The sequence below is a fragment of the Gobio gobio genome (genome assembly GCF_949357685.1).
Source record: "Gobio gobio genome assembly, chromosome: 1".
NCBI lineage: Eukaryota > Metazoa > Chordata > Actinopteri > Cypriniformes > Gobionidae > Gobio > Gobio gobio.
The window spans coordinates 66,644,156-66,663,788 of record NC_137097.1 but is presented as its reverse complement, the minus strand read 5'-3'; the positions used below and the strand labels follow the sequence as shown (position 1 = coordinate 66,663,788).

The following is a 19,633-nucleotide window of genomic DNA, read 5'->3' as shown; positions in this document are numbered from 1 at the left end:
AGATGAATAATGTTTACGATAAAATATATATTTTTGGAAATTAAGACGAGGATGATTTAATATGCATTTCCAACCGACACATTGATTTGACCAATCAACCGTGAGCTCTCTTTTATGGCAGCCAATCAGATGCGGAGAGTGTCGGACGTCAAATTCGCGGGAGAAGAGAGTATGATGCATGTTACCTTCACGTTGTTGCTTGCTGTAGATAAGCCATATTAAATTAACCATTTTACGCAAATTGTGATGGCTGATATTTTAGGAGTCGTTTTCAGACGGTTTGCTTCAGGAACGGGAAGGAGTGATTTGCTGTTTCCCTGTAGTGTAGAAGGAAACACGCTATTGTTGGGGGATGTAAACATCAGTAGATCTGTGTTATTTCTATCCGCCGTGACAGCTGCCACAGATCTAGGGCTCAAAGTGCTGTTTTTCACACAGACCCCTTTTCAGTCTCTACCGGTTTCCCTGAGGGCTTCAGTACCTGGACTAAAACTAGAGAGTCTGAAGGTAATAACAATGCATCGCTTGAAGAGCCTCAACTTAATTTACCTCTTAAACTCCAAGGACCCCTGATAAGGAATGACATCTTCAAGTATATACTTTAATTTGTAAATGCTCTGACCTCATATGTGGTACCATTTGAAAGTTTAGAGTCTCTACTTTTTGGAGACATGCATCTCTTTGGCATTTGTTTTTACAAAAAAGTAACTTATTTACACTAAATTACTCTAGGACCATTTCCGCCTGGATTTGGCCTACCCACATTGAAAAAAGCTTCCCATAACCACATTCAGTGGTCTCTAAATACACAATTTTTGTTTAATTTTAAAGGAAACCCTTTGAAGTTACATAAACCACTGCTAAAAGTGATAAACATGTAAGTATATGTTGTCTGAGCTGTAATTAACCCCCCCAAAAAGAGGCGCTTTTTGATAGTTTGGTTATAAATTCATTTTTGAAAGTGTATATCTCAGACCCTGTGTGCTCTAGCACCCTGCAGACAGTTTGGGCTGTTTCTAGCGTATGTCAGCAAACACTGGACGTTTTTTTGCATTTATACCACTGTATGGGGAGACTTGTATATTGGAGAGATTTGGGTAGGCGGAATCTACATAAAAAAGGCAATATTCCAGATTCATCTGAATAAATCTTGCATTCAACATGATACAGACAAAATTCAGTAAAGCCGCGTTTCCACCGCAGGAACTTTCCCCAGGAACTAGGGACTTTGGGGAGGTACTCGGTGTGTTTTGACCGCGGGAACCAGGGTCTAAATGAAGTTCAGGGTAAATATTTCCCCCTCCAAACGTCCCTGCTCGCGAGGTATTACTTTTTCAAAGTTCAGGAACTTTCGGGGGTGGGACTTGTGCGCTGAACATGCTGATTGGTTGAGCTCGCGTAGCATTTTATTTTATCCGGCATTTTTAAAAGTCTTGTGAGGTACATTCTGCGTTCAGTAAATATTAGTAGCAGGTCTGGGGGGAAAAAAGGTCCCGGTACAAATTGTTCCGGGTAATTTCGGTGGAAACGGGGCTTAATTCACTAATTTTTCAGTATTTACTGCCATCTAGTGGAAACAGCCAAAACTGTCTGCAGGGTGCTAGAGCACACAGAACCAGTTACACACTTTCAAAAATTAATTTATAACCAAAAAAAAGTGGGTGGGGGGCTCAGACAACATATACTTACATGTTTATAATTTTTAGCAGTGTTTTATGTAACTTCAAAGGGTTTCCTGTAAAATGACACCACGATGGTGTATTTAGAGACCACTGTATGTGGGTATGGGAAACTTTTAAATTTAGGGAAATCCCCCAAAAATTGTCCCAGAGCTAAGGAGGTTAATAATAAATAAAAAAAAAACATGTAATACAAAATAATTCAGTCAGAAATGCGTTATCGACATGATCAAAACTTTGCCGAAAAACCTGTTGCACACATATATGCCATCTGATAGGTTATACTTTTTTTATTAAGTAAAAGGCCTTTTAGTATAATTGTAAAATCTTTTTTTTTGGCTGTAAAAAAGAAAACGCAATAGCTTTTATATTGCTATCAATATTTCATAATGAACATTTACTGCACTGAAGCAACTGAATAACCAAACAGTTGTTTTGTTTTTTAAAATGGAAGTATCAATTATGATCCATCAGACTTTTGAGGAACGTTTATTTTATTGCATTACATGTTTTAAAACTACAGAGCTTTGATCATAAAACTAAGCATTTAAATATCTTACTAAGACATATTATCAGCAGATTTAAAGTGACGACTGATATTTATAGCCGTTTTATGTAAGTAGTCTAAATACGGTTATAAAGATCTCATTGCTTTATTTTTTATCCACCATACCATAACCATCTCAGCATCTGCACTAAATAGCATATTTTTGCTCAGTTTGGGCCTCTAAATAAAATCAAAGTGCTTTTTCTCCTCGAGTTTGAGCTCTGAAATGTAATTATATCATCATACATTGTTTAGATTAAAGAAAAGTGAAAGCATAGGGGAAGAATTGTGCCATAAAAGCCTTATGCATAAACACGTGCAAAGTTTTGTTTTTAAATGTTCTTTTATTTATTTTTTCTAAATATTCAATAAACCGTTCTATTAAAAAAAAAAAATCTATTTCAGGTTTTACAGGGTTAATGAGAGGAAAATGCCAAATATAATTTGTCCTGAATAAAAGTTTCCATGCATCTTCACTTACAGAATGTGAAGTTTGTGTATGTGAAGACTTTGGGGGAGCTGGTTGAGGATGTGGCGTCCCTTCATGAGCTGACGTCCGAGGCTGCGTCTCCTCCCTCTCTGATCATCGTGGACGGTCTGGAGCGGTATTTGCAAGGGCTACAGGACGACCCGAGCCCTGTGGCCCACGTGGCGGCCCTCCTGCACGACACGGCTGCTTTTCTCACACAGATCCAGCAGAACAGAGCTGACGGCCCGGGCCTGTGCAGGGTCATGGTCTCTTTTCAGAGTGAATGTGAAGGCAGTCGGGACAGTAGTGAAGCCCCTGATCTTCTCCTTTCTGTGCTGGACCGTTACCTGCAGGTGAGGTGCACCTTTGAGGAAGTAGCGGGGCAGAATGAGTGGCAGGTGTATCTGTCCGACACGTGCCCTTCGGCGGCCCGTCAGGGACAGCAGTGGCACATGGTGCTGCAGGCAGGAGGCGCTCTGGAGTTTCGTCCAGCCATCGGTGGAGAACAGCAGATTCTGGACCGGCGGGACAAAAGCAAACAGGAAAATGAGCGATGTGAAGACCGCAAATAAATGTTCATATTCCACAATACGTTCGACCGGCTATACTTGATTTATAGGAATGTTAGTGTAATGTTGACAAAGTAACACTAAATTCAGATATTTTGTATCTCAGTCAACTATACATGCAGAGTTTATATTGCCAATGTAGAAACTATTTGAATGTTTAAAGTTTTCTAAAGTATGAAACAAATGGCAGCGTTTATTTGTTGTACATCATCTGGGGGGTATTCCAGAAAGCAGGTTATGTGACGTACCCAAGTATGTTTATGAGTAAGTAAGTGGATAACCTCAACTTTCGGTTCCAAAAACGGAGGTAACTTTCAAGGTATGTAAAAAGCCATAGCAACTCACTCTCTGAACATAACCTGCTCTGTGACCTGGACAGCAAGCCTTTGTGGTGTCTTGGGAACTATGCTATCCAGGGTAATGTCGGCATACCACATTTAGTCATTTAGCAGACACTTTTATCTAGGGCTGCACAATATATCGCAATATGCATATCGCAAGGGCACGCAATATCTGAATGATTTTAATAGGCTACTTCAACATTGTGAAAAGTGTATGTTTTAGGTCGACGCATATAGCAGAGAATAGACTGGGCACACGACTGTTACTTATGTGACTTGCTTGACATTAAAAAGAGTTATTAAACGCAATAACTTGCGAAAAACAACTCCTTGCAGTCTCGCGCTGTCTGACACACACACCGAAACGTGCGCACAAGCTGTTCTTTTTTTCGTGTCTTGTTACACACTCGAACTGTCAAATACACACACAGTTATGTCAAAATGGCTGTCTCGATGAGTATTCATGTAAACACAGTCGGTTATGCTTTAAGTGATAGATTTTACACACTTAAAGCAATATCGTAACGAATATCGCATTATTTAACAAGGATATCGCATTTTTCTTCAATATTGCACAGCCCTACTTTTATCCAAAGCGACTTACAAATGAGAGCAATAGAAGCAACTAAAACAGTCAAGGGCAACAACTGCTGTAACAAGTCTCAGCGTGCGTCTCAATCAGCTCCCTAGTTCAGTAGTCAGGGCACTGATCAGGACACAAGTTGATGGGCAGACTCCCTGATCAGTGCCCTGACTACTGAACTAGGGAGCTGATTGAGACGCACCCTCAGAACACATAGGACAGAATTTTTTTTTTTTTTAAATAAACAAACAGAAAATGAATAGAGTGATAAATGCTATTCCTGATTGGTCAGGGACTGCTGGAAAAGTGTTTTTTGAAAATGGCTACAGACTCGGGCGCTCGGATTGAGATAGGCAGGTCATTCCACCAGGTGGGAACAGTCCAGGAAAAGGTCCGTGAGAGCGATTTCATGCCTCTTTGGGATGGTACCACAAGGCGTCGTTCACTTGCAGAACGTAAGCTTCTAGAGGGTAAGTCTGAACAAGCGAGTTTAGGTATATTGGTGCAGAGCCAGTGGTTGCTTTGTAGGCGAGCACCAGTGCCTTGAATTTGATGCGAGCGGCTATTGGTAGCCAGTGCAGACTGATGAAGAGAGGCGTGACGTGCGCTCTCTTCAGCTCATTGAAAACCACCCTCACCGCTGCATTCTGGATCAGTTGCAAGGATTTGAAAGTGCATGCAGGAAGGCCCGCTAGAAGAGCATTACAGTAGTCCAGTCTGGAGAGAACAAGAGCGTGGACCAGGAGTTGTGTGGCCTGCTCCTGATAGGAAGGGTCTAATCTTCCTAAAGTTGTATACCACCAATCGCATCCAATAGGAGTAACTGTCAATGCAAGAGGAAGCTGTCTGAAGGGCTGTCCAGGTAATAACCTGGAATGTATCCCAAAAACATAAAACCACAGCTGTCCAACTCTAGCCTGACAAGCCAGACCCACATCAAGATGTTTGATCTGGAAACTCACCATTGGCAGGGCTCAATCCGAGGGGCGGGATAAACGGTTGTCTGTCAAATTCCCTCTGCACGCAATTGGATAGCGCCACAACCAACCGAGGCGGAGCTAACGTTAGTTGATAGAATAAACTCTGTATACATCTTCCTTTCTTACGAATGACTTCAGTGCCATTCTTTGTTCTTTTATCAAAGAAAAGCTTAACTCCAAGTCTTCCAGAGTAGCGGCCAAAACCGATTTGAAAGACGCTGATCGTCAGCTTCTTTGTTTACCTGTAGCACGCAGAACCTCCGCAACTCCGCTCCTTCATTATGTTAAGCCCGCCCACCGACTCTATACACGATGTGATTGGCCTGACCAGAGTTTGGTTTTTCCAGCTCTGAGGTCTACCGAGAGTTGCTAGACTACACTCGCGGCAAAATAAAATTTCTGCCGCTGGGGTGCGTCTAGATTTCTAGGCTAGCCCAACTCACGCCACAAGAACAAAACAGTTGGGAGCTCCACAAAGTCAATATTCATGGTCAGGCTACTATAGCCAAACCTTTGGTCTTTCGTGCCAATGCCACATGTTGGTTTCATTGGTGCCAACAGTGCAAGTCTTCAAAGTTGATGTGTTAGAAGCAGGAAAAATGGGCAAGAGTAAGGATTTGAGCAAGTTTGATAAGGGCCAAATTGTGATGGCTAGACGACTGGGTCAGAGCATCTCCAAAACTGCAGCTCTTGTGGGGTGTTCCCGGTCTGCAGTGGTCAGTCTCTATCAAAAGTGCTCCAAGGAAGCAACAGTGGTGACCCGGCAACAGGGTCATGGGCGGCCAAGGCTCATTGATGCACGTGGGGAGCGAAGGCAGCGATTATGTTGCATTTAACAAAAAAAAAAAAAACCTTTCTGCAAGCATTTGTGGTTTTCTTTTTAGATTAGAACTGGTATTCATTAGCATTCATAAATGCTCCATAATTTTTTGTATGTTATTGCAAGTAAAAAAATGTTTCTTAACATTTCTAAGTCCAAAATTAGGGATAGTTAAATGAAATGAAATGAAGGTTAATTAAATGGATAGTTCATAAAAGACTCACCCCCATGTCATTTCTTCTGTGGAACATAAAAGAAGATATTTTGAGAAATGTCTCTCCATACAATAGAAGCCAATGGTCACCAAAATGGTATGGTTACCAACAGTCTTCAAAATATCAAAATGTGTCACACACAATGCATTGATTTCAACTATCCCTTTTAAATACATAAATGCATTCATTTAGAGAACAGAAAATAAGTGTAAATGAGAAGTCTTTACTGAAATGAATGTTCACACAAATAAAATTCCTTTTCATTGTAGAAAAAAGTAGCTTTATTGCTGATAGAAAAAAGTGAAAGACAAATAGTTATTAAGAAATGGATTAATCTTATTTCCAATGCTATTATGAAATAAAGCAACACTCAGTGATCGTATCATTGGATAGACAGGACTACATGTGAAAGTGTCAGAAATTATGCTTTTTATCTTATACACTCTTAAAAATAAAGGTATTTATTGGCATCGATGGTTCCATGAAGAAACTTTAACATCAATGGAACCTTTTCATTCCACAAACGTTTCTTTAGATTATTAAAATGTTCTTCACACTAAGAAAAAATGGTTTGAGGTCTTTGGGGAATTCAAAATAATATTGCATCACTGCAAGAAATCCACTTCTCGAACCGTTATTTTTAAGAGTGTAGTTTCCATCCTACAGACGGGATTAACAATTCATCTTGGTTAACTCCGAGTTGTTCACAAATTCAACATATTTGGTTTAACCTTATGGATCACAGAATATAGAATCGCTGGCATATTAAACTGCTATTATAAAGTAAAAGGTTTCTGTACAGTAAGTTGAGTGGACTGCATAATACAAACTCTAATGTCAAGACTGACTTTCTTGATTCACGTTCCTGGTCTTGTGAATGATTCATCAGTGCACATTATTATTGTAATATTTCATCGAAAGTACAAAGTGCTTTGTTTTTCAGTTAATGTCACCAAAGCTGCTTGTGTGTTAGTGGTGTTTCAGGAAGGGTGTAGTCCTCCATAATCAACTACAAACTCTGGTGTGGAACGCCCACTGTTCACGATCTAATCAAGTCTGCCTGCTACAGTTATGTTTACCGCTCCACTCAGAAATGCCACAATATGAAAGTAAAATGGGTTGCAAATGTCAACAATGAGACAAGAATTCCCAGAATGCACCACAAGAACTATCCAAATGCAAACAGGACGTAAAGCAAGAAATGGATGGATGGACGGACGGATGAATTATCCTTCATATAACTCAACTGACTTGTACATAAGGTCTAATGTTTGTTCAGGTTGACTTTCTCCATCCGAAAGATACATATTACACTGTAACTTAGAGTAAAAAAAAATAATTATTTACATTAAAAAAATATATATGTACAATTTACAAGAGATTTTTAAACAGAATGACGTGTGAACTGCAAATCAGGCACATTCCACAAAGAGGGTAAAAAAATAAGGTATTTTTTTATTTTGTTTCGTTTTTAATCAGTGTTTCAAATGTGATGCTTAATTTTAGAAATGATGATAATCAAGCTCAGGAGGGAAAAATATGATTGGTTTTACATTTATTTTATGTAAAGTTTGTAATTTCAGCAATCCGGTTATAAACATTTGGTGACGTTTGAATAGTTTAAACTCTGATGTATATATACAAAAATGATTTAATCATTTGAGCAATATAACCTATGTATATAAAAATATGTATGATTGAATAATTCAGAGTACAGATTTTGGATACTCTTAAAATTGGCTATTTTTCATGATATAATAAATAACTATTAAACTTATTTAATATTTCTCCCAAACAAAAATGCTGAAATTTAGCTTGTAATGCATTTTTCCTTTTTTTTTAAGGGACATGGAAGTGAAGCTTATTTGTGGAAAGTGCCACTAATTAATGTATTAAAAATGGAAACTCTCCACCGGTATTATTTGTGGTACATGAAACACTGTATTAAAATGTTTCATTAACAGCTGCCATAGGAATGCTATAATGTTAGCTTATTTTATCTGATGGAATATGTCCTCCTGAAAGATCCTAGTGTTTTCATATGTCCCAAAAAAAACATCATGCGAAAATCAAAACAAAAATCGGTAAGATCCTGAAATGAATATCAGTATCCAGGTTCAACGTGTCGACTGGTGAGCGGCCACCTGTGGCCAAAAATCTCGTTTTTGTATTCATTGGTGTAGATCCCGCGTTTCCCGAGCTCCGCGATCCTGCTCGAGCTCATCGGGCTGTAGTCCATGGAAACCCCCGAGTCTGCGACCGCCATGTAGGCGTATCCCGGCCCTTTGGGGGGCCATGTGTGGTTGGGATACTCAAAGCTGGATTGCGAGGATAGTCTGCCTGAGCTCTGCAGGAGCGAGCCGAGGTCGGAGTGCGAGGCGCTCAAAGACGGCGTTCCCGCGGTGCTAAAGAGCGTCTGGAGCGGTACCGTCTCCTCGAAGACATCGTCGTCCACCTGCCGCTCGGCTTCTCCTTGCACACGCTGGGAGTTTTGATTAAGAGCGACGTAGGTGTCATGTGACTGCAGTAACGTTGACTGGGAGAGAGATTCTGGGTTTTCTTGAAGCGCCCTCAGTTGCTCCATGAGCCAGTGACCGTGAGGAGGTTCTCGCCATCCTCCCATTAATCCCGAATCCGTACGCTCGCTCTCCTCTTCCTCCTCCGCAGGTTTCCTCTCCTCTTTCGGGGACGTGCTGTAGCTGGCCAGAGAAACCTCAGACAAAACCTCCACAGGTGAGGGCAGCTCCTCCGTGTACACATGGACTGATCTTCCCCACATGCTGCCGTTATTTTGGCTCATCCACTCCTGAGGGCAGAGGAAACACACAATAGTTAGTTACTAAATATCTAGTGCTAATGATGATGGGGGTTTTTTTCAGTGATTTTGCAGTTCCAATATGTTCTCCCCATATACAGCTGTTGACAGGAGGACAGCTGCAAACATTCGGCAAATTACAATCGGAAGTGATGCCCTTTGGAGCCCTACTCACTCCAAAGGGTAGAGCCCATACAGTGGGGACTTTGAAGGGAGCAGGGCACTTGATTGTGTGTCATAATGCAGCCGTTTGAACACAATGAAAGACGTCTTAAAAAAAAAAAATCAATATTTTGATCACTGACAGCTTCTTCACCAGATCCATCATCAAGTGACAGTGACACTTACAGGGAGTGCAGAATTATTAGGCACGTTGATTTTCTGATCATATTTTTTTCCAGGCACATTTGACCAATTCCAAACCACAGTAATCCTAATAACTACTATTGATTTAGTATTTAATAATGTATAAGTGATATATAATTGTTCATGAAGGCTGGAAATGAAAATCACCTTATATTCAGGTGTGCAGAATTATTAGGCATGTTTTCTTTTACAGATAAATTGAGCCAAAAAAGAGATTTAACTCAGACTGAAAAGTCAAAAAGTATTAAATGCCCATGAGAAGGATGCAATACTAATGCAATACTAGACATTGCAGTTAAGGCGTGACCATTGGACAGTGAAATGCTCGTTGGGTCAGCAGGGTCAGACAAAAACAGGTGGTGAAGAAAAGACACCTGTTAACTGCAAAATAATTAAGAATTAAGGTGAAGAATTAAGGGTGAAACCATCAGGAACCCTTTAGTCTCCAGCGCCACCATTTTCCAGAGCTGCAACCTACCTGGAGTCTCCAGAAGTGCAAGGTGTCAGGATCTCAGAGACTTCAGTTAGGTAAAGAATCCTAAAAAATGACCCCCACTAAATAAGAATCATAAGCTGAAGTGTTGTAAAATACATGAAGAAGGTTTTTTTATAGGCTTTATGGACAGATAGGTTGAGAATGACTCTTGAAGGACCAGCACCACATCCTCTAGTACCACTGTTTGAAGAATTCATCTTCCAGAATCTGGCAGTACGTTTTGGGAGTTCATTTTTAGTCCATCTCTGCAAAACGGACTTCAGGATGGACTAAAATGAACTCCCAAAACGTACTGCCAGATTCTGGAAGATGAATTCTCAATATCCTCCAGTTTACATACATGTCCTCTCGATCGGATTACAAAAGGAATAAACCACCCCTTACAATCCGAATGAAATTTGAATCAGATCTGGCCAATTCATGCAGATTGACATGGTTACATGTGACTTTTTTTATTCCGATTGTGCTACCAGTCCGGTTACGATTGGATTATTAGGGTCCATGTAAACGCAACTACTGACTTGACTAAAAATGTATTTATTTATTTAATAATAAACATTGATTTGTTGTATCGGTTAAACTTTTGATCAATTTAAGGCATCCTTGCTGAATAAAAGTATCATTTTCTTTCAAATAAATTGCTGTATATAAGCTATATAACTTTTCATTTACTCCTTTACCAATCCCAATTTGGAAACCATTTATTGTCAGTTACACATGTTAAATTATAAAATGTGCAGAGACAGAGCCAATTGGAAACATGCATGAATTACCTTGAAATCCCCTTTGTAGACGGTGAAGAGACCTGGAAACTTGTGCTCTGGCGTGGGGATGTCAGGCCACAGTTTCTTCAGGAGAAACCTGTAATGTGCACAGAAGCCTTCATGATTCACTTGTTCATAATAGAAAGAGTCTGCAGATTTAATGCATGTGAAGTTCACACTTATAGAATCATATCTATTACCTTCACAGCCATTCCTACACAATCAATCATACTTACATACATACTGTATCTTAACTATATTGGGTAGAAAAATGTCCCCAGATGCTAATCTGAAATAACGTAGTCAAGTGTGTGTTTTTTTTACTCTAAAAATGTTTAATCTTTCCTTTTAGAGAATGGGTTACGGTTGGTCTGAGGTGATTATCATTAACATATTTAATATGGTATTATGCATGTATTCGTGAGAACTGACTTGTGGTGGGTCAGAATCACAGTCAGAGACAGCAGGCAGAGGATCAATCCGATGAAAAGCACCAGTGACACGATCAGCGGATCCATGTCTGTTACAAAAAGAGAAGCAAAAATGATTCCTCATTCCTAGATGACAACGATTCGCCTGCATATGTTAAACCTTTGAGACAAATCACACTGGAAATACTGGGATAAATGTTTATAGTCGAGATCTAAACACTGATGTCTATGGTAGGGCAATACTGTTTATATTATATAGCAAATCTCAAGTGCTTGACTGCTTGTATCGTCTCAAAATGTAAATTGTATTATTACCCATCTCTAATCTGCTAAATGCGCCTATAAGGCATGAAGATTTTAAATATAGACATCATACATTTAAAGCGCTTTGAAACAATGGTTCCTGTGAAAAGCGCTATATAAATACATTTGAATCTACTTAAAATGCTTTTATGGAAGTCCGTTTCTGACACAGTAGAATAAATATAATGCTTTTGTAAATCTTAACTATAAAAAAAATCAAATAAAACAAATAAATACTACATCATCATTATTACATAAAAAATTATAATTATGACATAAGATGGAATATTGAAATAGAAACATTTATGTCATGATTATGACAAAAAATATAACTTGGCACGGTGTCATTTTTTATGAATGTGAATTATTTTTTTAAATTTTGAGATAAAAATGTCGATTTTAACTTTGTATGCCAATTGACTTTAAATCAAAATCCTTTAGAAAGTCCTGCTTTGGTAAATAAAAGTCATAATTAATACATAAAAAAGTGAAATTATGAAATACTAAGTCCTTATGACATACTAAATCCTGATTATGAGATTGTGTCCAAATTATGAGAAACTCAAAATTATGACTTTTAAAAGTCATAATTTTGATTTATGTAATTTATGACTAAATCAGAATTTCACATTTTTGTCATGCTTTCGACTTTCTCATAATTATGAGAAAAACTAACTTGGCAGAGTCATAATTTCGACTTTTATCATGAGATTATTAATTGTAATGATATAATAAAAAATTTAGATAAAAGTTGAAATTATGACATACTATATCATAATTATGAGATAAAAAGTTGAAGTTATGACATAGTAAATCATAATTATGAGATTAAAAATGTGAAATTATGAGATGAAATTATTAGATAAAATGTCATAATTTAAACTTTTTATGTCAATTGACTTTAATCAGAATTTGGAGTTTTTAGGTCATATTTTTGACTTCACAGCTCATATTTATTTATATTTATTAGCCTGCCCAATTCTGCCACATTAGAAAAATCCTGAAAATCCTTTAGAAAGTCCTGCTTTGGTAAATAAAAGTCATAATTAATACATAAAAAGACACAATTATGAAATACTAAGTAATTTTATGTCATAATTATGAAATACTAGGTAATTTTGTGTCATAATTTTGAAATACTAAGTCATTTTATGTCATAATTATGAAATACTAAGTCATTATGTCATAATTATCAAATACTAAGTCATTTTATGTCATAATTATGAAATACTAAGTCATTTTATGTCATAATTATGAAATACGAAGTCATTTTATGTCATAATTATGAAATACTAAGAAATTTTATGTCATAATTATGAAATACTAAATCATTTTGTCATAATTATGAAATACTAAGTCATTTTATGTCATAATTATGAAATACTAAATCATTGTCATAATTATGAAATACTAAGTCATTTTATGTCATAATTATGAAATACTAAGTCATTATGTCATAATTATGAAATACTAAGTCATTTTATGTCAATTATGAAATACTAAGTCATTTCATGTCATAATTATGAAATACGAAGTCATTTTATGTCATAATTATGAAATACTAAGTCATTTTATGTCATAATTATGAAATACTAAGTCATTTTATGTCATAATTATGAAATACTAAATCATTGTCATAATTATGAAATACTAAGTAATTTTATGTCATAATTATGAAATACTAAGTAATTTTATGTCATAATTATGAAATACTAAATCATTATGTCATAATTATGAAATACTAAATCATTATGTCATAATTATGAAATACTAAGTCCTTTTATGTCATAATTATGACAAAGTCAAAATTACGATATACCAAGTCATATTTTTTTATGACAATAACATAAAAAGTCAGCGTTAGTATGACATTCTAAGTCCTAATCATGAGATACTAAACCCTAAATCCAAATTATGATAAAAAGAAATCTAAATTATGACTTTATCTTTCATAATTTAAATTGTTTTCATAATTTCGATCCATGTCATTTATGACTAAATGAGAATTTCACATTTTTGTCATGGTTTTGACTCCATAACTACAAGACTGTATAATTATGATTTACAAAAGCATGCTTTTTTTCTATGTGATGGAAATGGACTTTCGTGTGTTTTATTTGTTGAAGCTTTCAAGTCCTCATACCACTTGGTGGCGTGACTGCAAACACAGGATCGGTCCAGAAGCTCCAGTAGCCCTTGTAGGAGACGCCATCAGGTTTGACACGGACCCACACCTTGTATCTGGTGCCGGACTGTAAGCCACGCAAAACCAGCAAGGTGCTGGCCTTTATCTCCTCCACCTTCAACAAGACAACTCACTGCTGAATATCAACAACACACACAACACTTCGGCTTATTCAAACTACACGAACGGCCTCATGAAGAACAATAAAGAGCACATACCTTGCCCATGTGACTCCCCTCCTCTGCGTATCGGACCTCGTATATCAAACTGTCATCCATGTATTTGAGCGGAGGAGGCAGCCAGCTCACGTTCAGCTGCCCTTCCTTTCCTGAGCTCAAGACCGTCAGGTTTCTGGGAGGATCTACAAACACTGTGAGAGGGAAAACATCTTAAATTTAGCATGAAATCAAAATGGACAATTCTCTGGGTTTTTTTCATGGAACATTGCAGTATTTATTGTAAATGATTAATCTGTCCGTATCATTATTTTTGAGATCCATGAGACCTATACATGAGATCCACCAATAACAAACCACAACCATAAAATCAAATCCCGCCCTACATTTATTCTTGTCTGAAAAGCAGTTTCACTCGGATATATGTCACAATAGAGGAGAAAAGACTATCGCAACTTCTGTATTTTCTTCACGTATCACTTTTAATAGACTTACAGACGTTCTCAACGTTGAGGCTGCGATTATAGAGAATCCGGCCATCGCGGAAAACCTGCACGTCAAGAGCCGTGAAGAACAGAGTTTGGGGCAGTTTGCAAAGGAGGACGGTTTTGTTACTGGCCAAAGACAGAGATGAAACCGCACAAGCCACCTTGTCCTCATTCCTGAAAACATAGGAAAAGAAGAAATAACGTTGGCTGATATTTTAACGAGACCATTTAACGGAACTGACATGAATACTATTAAACAGTGTCAATATTTTAAAATGGGACCAGTGTGTGTTATATGTGTGTTAAAACGTTCTGCAAACAACACACAAAAATGACTTCTAGCTTTGGTCTTAAACGGTCACTTACTCGTATGAATACATGAAGGTATACTGATGGTGTAAACTCTTCCTCGCTTCCTCCACTTCCCAGAAGCAAGTGAGATCCTTTTTTCCCTCCACAAAACATTTAAGGTCCTCTGTTTCGTCTCGGAGTAACTGGGCCACTGAAAAAACATATATAAATATGAAAGCATTGTCAGCATTATTCAAAGACAATTGCAAACTGTAAATTGTCCAATAAAGTTCAATAAATAAAACTATAGATTATACAAAATGATTTTAAATTATATAAAATGCATATTTCACAGCTTACTAAATTAAAAACTGAAAATGTATTTGTTGGTGGTCAATTATTAATAATAGTTCTTATTATCAATGTTGAATTTTTGCTGCTTATTCTTTTTTTTTTTTGTAGAAACTTTTTTTTTCAGGATTCTTTGATGAATATAAAAATTATTTTTACATTTTGAGATACATTGTCAATTTTAACTCTGTATGTCAATTGACTTTAAGTCAAAGTAATACATAATTTTGGTAAATAAAAGTTATAATTAATACATAAAAAAGTCATTTTTTGAGTCATAATTATGACATACTAAATCCAAGTATGACAATAAGTCTAAAATGAGATCAACTCAAAATTAATAATTTAATAATTTAAACATTGTCATAATTTTGATTTATGTAATTTACGACTAAATCAGAATTTCACATTTTTGTCATGATTTCGACTTTCTCAATTTGGCACAGTCATAATTTCGAATTAAAAATTACACATTAAAAATGTGAAATTATGAGATGAAATTATGAGATAAAATGTCATACTTTTAACTTTTTTATGTCGATTGACTTTAATCAGAATTTCAACTTTTTAGGTCATATTTTTGACTTTACATCTCATATTTATACTATACATAGAAAATCCTTTAGAAAGTCCTGCTTTGGTAAATAAAATTCATAATTAATACATAAAAAGTCATAATTATGAAATACTAAGTCATTTTGTGTCATAATTATGACAAAGTCAAAATTACAATATACTAAGTCATATTTTATACGACATAATAATAACATAAAAAGTCAGTGTAAGTATGACATAAGTACTTATTATGAGATATTAAACCCTAGTCCAAACAATGATAGAAGAAAAAAATCTAAATTATGACTTTATCTTTCATAATTTAAATTGTTTACATAATTTTGATCCATGTCATTTATGACTAAATAATGGTTTTGACTTCTCATTTAAGACCAAAGCTTTCTAAATTAAAAACTGAAAATTAATTTGTTGGTGGTCAATTATTAATACTAGTTCTTATTATCAACATTGAATATTTAGCTTTTTTTTTTGTAGAATTTTTTTTCAGGATTCTTTGATGAATATAAAAATCAAAGGAACAGCATTTAAAAAACAAATAGAAATATTTTGTAACATTATTAAAGCTTTTACTGTCACTTTTGATCAATTTAATGAGTCCTTTCTGAATTAAAGTTAATTTATCCCCTCTCCCCTGATATTTGAATCTTTAGATGATAAAATATCCACAAAAATATGACTCAGCAACATTAATAACAATCATAAATGCCAGCATCAAATCATCATATCAGAATGATTTCCGAAGGATCATGTGACACAAGACGGCCGTAATGATGCAGAAAAATTCAGCGTTAACATAAAAACTAATGAAATATGCATAATATGCATATGAGTCAAACAATAAAAAGGCACATTTCTTACCTTTACTTTCAAAGCTTTTTCCTCTTGCAGTGACGAAAGCAAGACAAAGCATGAAAACAACTTTCAATCTGTCGCTCCTCATTTTCTTCACCCATTTACTTCACAAACTAATCGCTGCTCTGTGCTCCGGTTCCCAAAGGTGTCTCCTCTTTTCCCAGGTGGGCTTTTCGACCAAATTGTTGTTTTGTGGACACCATTGGCGGTTACGAGGATCACATCCGATAAGCTGATAGTGTGTTCAGACAGAGTGTTTACTCTTTTTACTATTTGGGGGCGGAGCCTCGAAAAGTGTGTTGTTTACTGGGAGGAGCTTGAGTGAGGACATGCTGTCATGTGTGTGTTTGAAGTGCTCTCAAGAAACAACAACATTACACACTCGACCTAAAGGACTGAGCAGGAAAACAATGTGACTTTTTAAATCTAGGGGTTAATGCACCGACGATCAACACGTGTGTTTTTAAGAGTGCAAACTGCACTGGTGTTGTTCTGTAGCAAGTAACCGGTTCTTTTTATCACAGCCTGACACTCATGTTTTTCTATGCTCAACCTGCGTTATCAGCACAGCGCTGAGCTTCTCTTACGCACAGATAAGGGCAAGTATTGCGAGCCGATCCAGTCTGCCCACTACCATTATCACTATGACAGGACTGTACCGTTATTTCAACCCGGGACACATTGTTAAGATGGGAAATGTGACACCCGATTAGGCCCACAGGTGGTTTTCATCATGCCAAGGCTTTGTCTGTTTAGTAAAGAATGACTTCCATGTGCATTAAACAGATGTTGGGCCTCTAATCTAATGCTCTAAAAGGCATAAATGGTCTTTTTCATGGTACATACGTTCAAACACACACTCAGGTCAACGGTGCATGTATTTCCCTGGTTTCCTCTGGCTCTGGAGGTTGTGGGTTAGTGGTGCGCAACAGGGAAATGAATGTCCAGGAAGCCCCTTTGTGGTAGCTTTCTGGGGACGCAGATAAAAGCAGAGGACTTGGCAGAGGTACGGGTATAAAGTCATAAATTACAGATGCTATCAGCTCCAGCAAGTGCACAAAGTCACTTTTCTTTTTGCGCAAATGGAACTAAAGCGAGTTCCTCGAGCTGAGCTTTACTTTTGTGATTTACATGCTGATGTTTTGTGCTGCAACACAAATTGCCATGCAGTTTTCATCTATAGTCCCTCAAATGTGGTGAATTTTAAAAGTGCTATACTTTTCTGAGTGCTCAGACTTAAAAGAGGCAAACATTCTCATGGATTTACACTGAAGTGGAGATCCAAGCCATATTTAGAGACCAGAATATTAAGGGCCAGTAAGCAACCACTCAGCAATGCCATAGTAACCACCTAGAACACCCTAGCAACCACTTAGCAATGCCATAGTAACCACCTACAGTAGAAAACCCTAGCAACCACTCAGCAGTGCCATAGTAACCACCTAGAACACCCTAGCAACCACTCAGCAATGCCATAGTAACCAACTACAGTAGAACACCCTAACAACCACTAAGCAATGCCATAGTAACCACCTGAAGTAGAACACCCTAGCAACCACCCAGCAATGCCATAGTAACCCCCTAGAACACCCTAGCAACCACCCAGCAATGCCATGGTAACTGCAGTAGAACACCATAGCAACCACTCAGCAATGCCGTAGTAACCGCATAGAACACCCTAGCAACCACTCAGCAATGCCATAGTAACCACCTAGAACACCCTAGCAACCACTCAGCAATGCCATAGTAACCACCTAGAACACCCAAGCAACCACCCAGCAATGCCATAGTAACCACCTAGAACACCCTGGCAACCATTCAGCGATGCCATAGTAACCACCTACAGTAGAACACCCTAGCAACCACTCAGCAATGCCATAGTAACCCCCTACAGTAGAACACCCAAGCAACCACTCAGCAATGCCATAGTAACCACCTACAGTAGAAAACCCTAGCAACCACTCAGCAATGCCATAGTAACCACCTACAGAAGAACACCCTAGCAACCACTCAGCAACGCCATAATAACCACCTACAGAAGAACACCCTAGCAACCACTCAGCAATGCCATAGTAACCACCTAGAACACCCAAGCAACCACCCAGCAATGTCATAGTAACCACCTAGAACACCCTAGCAACCACTCAGCAATGCCATAGTAACCACCTACAGAAGAACACCCTAGCAACCACTCAGCAACGCCATAATAACCACCTACAGAAGAACACCCTTGCAACCACTCAGCAATGCCATAGTAACCACCTAGAACACCCAAGCAACCACCCAGCAATGTCATAGTAACCACCTAGAACACCCTAGCAACCACTCAGCAATGCCATAGTAACCACCTACAGTAAAACACCCTAGCAACCACTCAGAAATGCCATAGTAACCACATACAACACCCTAGCAGCCACCCAGTAATGCCATAGTAACCACCTAGAACACCCTAGCAACCGCTCAGCAATGCCATTGTAAGCACCTACAGTAGAACACCCTAGCAACCACTCAGCAATGCCAAAGTAACCACATAGAACACCCTAGCAGCCACCCAGTAATGCCATAGTAACCACCTAGAACACCCTAGCAACCACTCAGCAATGCCATAGTAACCACATAGAGAAGAACACCATAGCAACCACTCAATGCCATAGTAACCACCTACAGAAGAACACCCTAGCAACCTCTCAGCAATGAAAAAATAAAAATAAAAATGACAAAAGCAAAGCATATTTCGAAATCACTAAAAATGTTACTAAAATAACATGAAAATTAAATAATTCTAGCTATAGTTAATGATAATAAACGTGGGTCAAGAATATGATGATTCCAATGAAATTCAAATGTACACCTAGAATGCAATGCAAGTCACCGTTGAAGTGTAGAAAACACGTAGAAAGCATGTTTTAAATGCTTATGTCACCGAGTTTAACCTGACTGTCACCGTTTACAGAACAGTCACATGGCTTGGTATAATCCGATTGGACGAGAATGCGGGAAAAAGCTTCAGCACAGAAGGTGAAGCCACTATCTTTCTACACTGGACATAACGGACAGCCAGGAGAGTGTGCAAACTCAGAGATAGAGAAGACTAGATGGCCAACACTCGTGAGTCCACTGCACTGCTGAGATCTGATTGGACCTTTAGTGTAGGCTATTGGGTGAATCTCACAGAACTGATCAAGAGCACGTCACATTTGACTCCAAAATCAAAAGAAACAAGGCCTATTTTAGGATCATTAAAGGCAAAAATTTCCCCCTCAATTCCCATTACTGTAATGCAAAGACATCAAATAAATAAATAACATGGTAGTATTTCTGTACTGCTTTTAAGCT

The 19,633-nt window shown here is 37.7% G+C and overlaps 2 protein-coding genes across 3 annotated transcripts; one reads left to right on the top strand and one right to left on the bottom strand.

The window, feature by feature from the left end:
• The first annotated feature begins 143 nt into the window (after positions 1-143).
• Positions 144-3,923, top strand: swsap1 (SWIM-type zinc finger 7 associated protein 1). The gene is made up of 2 exons (XM_079812463.1): positions 144-507; positions 2,710-3,923. Exons 1-2 carry the CDS (start codon positions 247-249, stop codon positions 3,265-3,267), a joined length of 819 nt encoding a protein of 272 aa, XP_079668589.1. The 5' UTR covers positions 144-246; the 3' UTR covers positions 3,268-3,923.
• Positions 3,924-6,464: 2,541 nt separating this feature from the next.
• Positions 6,465-16,556, bottom strand: epor (erythropoietin receptor). Of its 2 annotated transcripts, XR_013816826.1 has the most exons (9): positions 16,304-16,556; positions 14,594-14,729; positions 14,235-14,401; positions 13,782-13,933; positions 13,522-13,678; positions 11,077-11,164; positions 10,654-10,741; positions 7,518-9,009; positions 6,465-6,647 (listed from the first exon to the last, which is right to left on the bottom strand). XR_013816826.1 is itself a non-coding variant. In XM_079820962.1 (8 exons), exons 1-8 carry the CDS (start codon positions 16,383-16,385, stop codon positions 8,308-8,310), a joined length of 1,572 nt encoding a protein of 523 aa, XP_079677088.1. In that variant the 5' UTR covers positions 16,386-16,556; the 3' UTR covers positions 6,465-8,307. The 2 variants fall into 2 exon arrangements, 1 of the variants encoding a protein (XP_079677088.1); XM_079820962.1 differs by having other exon boundaries at positions 6,465-9,009.
• Between the last annotated feature and the right edge of the window lie 3,077 nt (positions 16,557-19,633).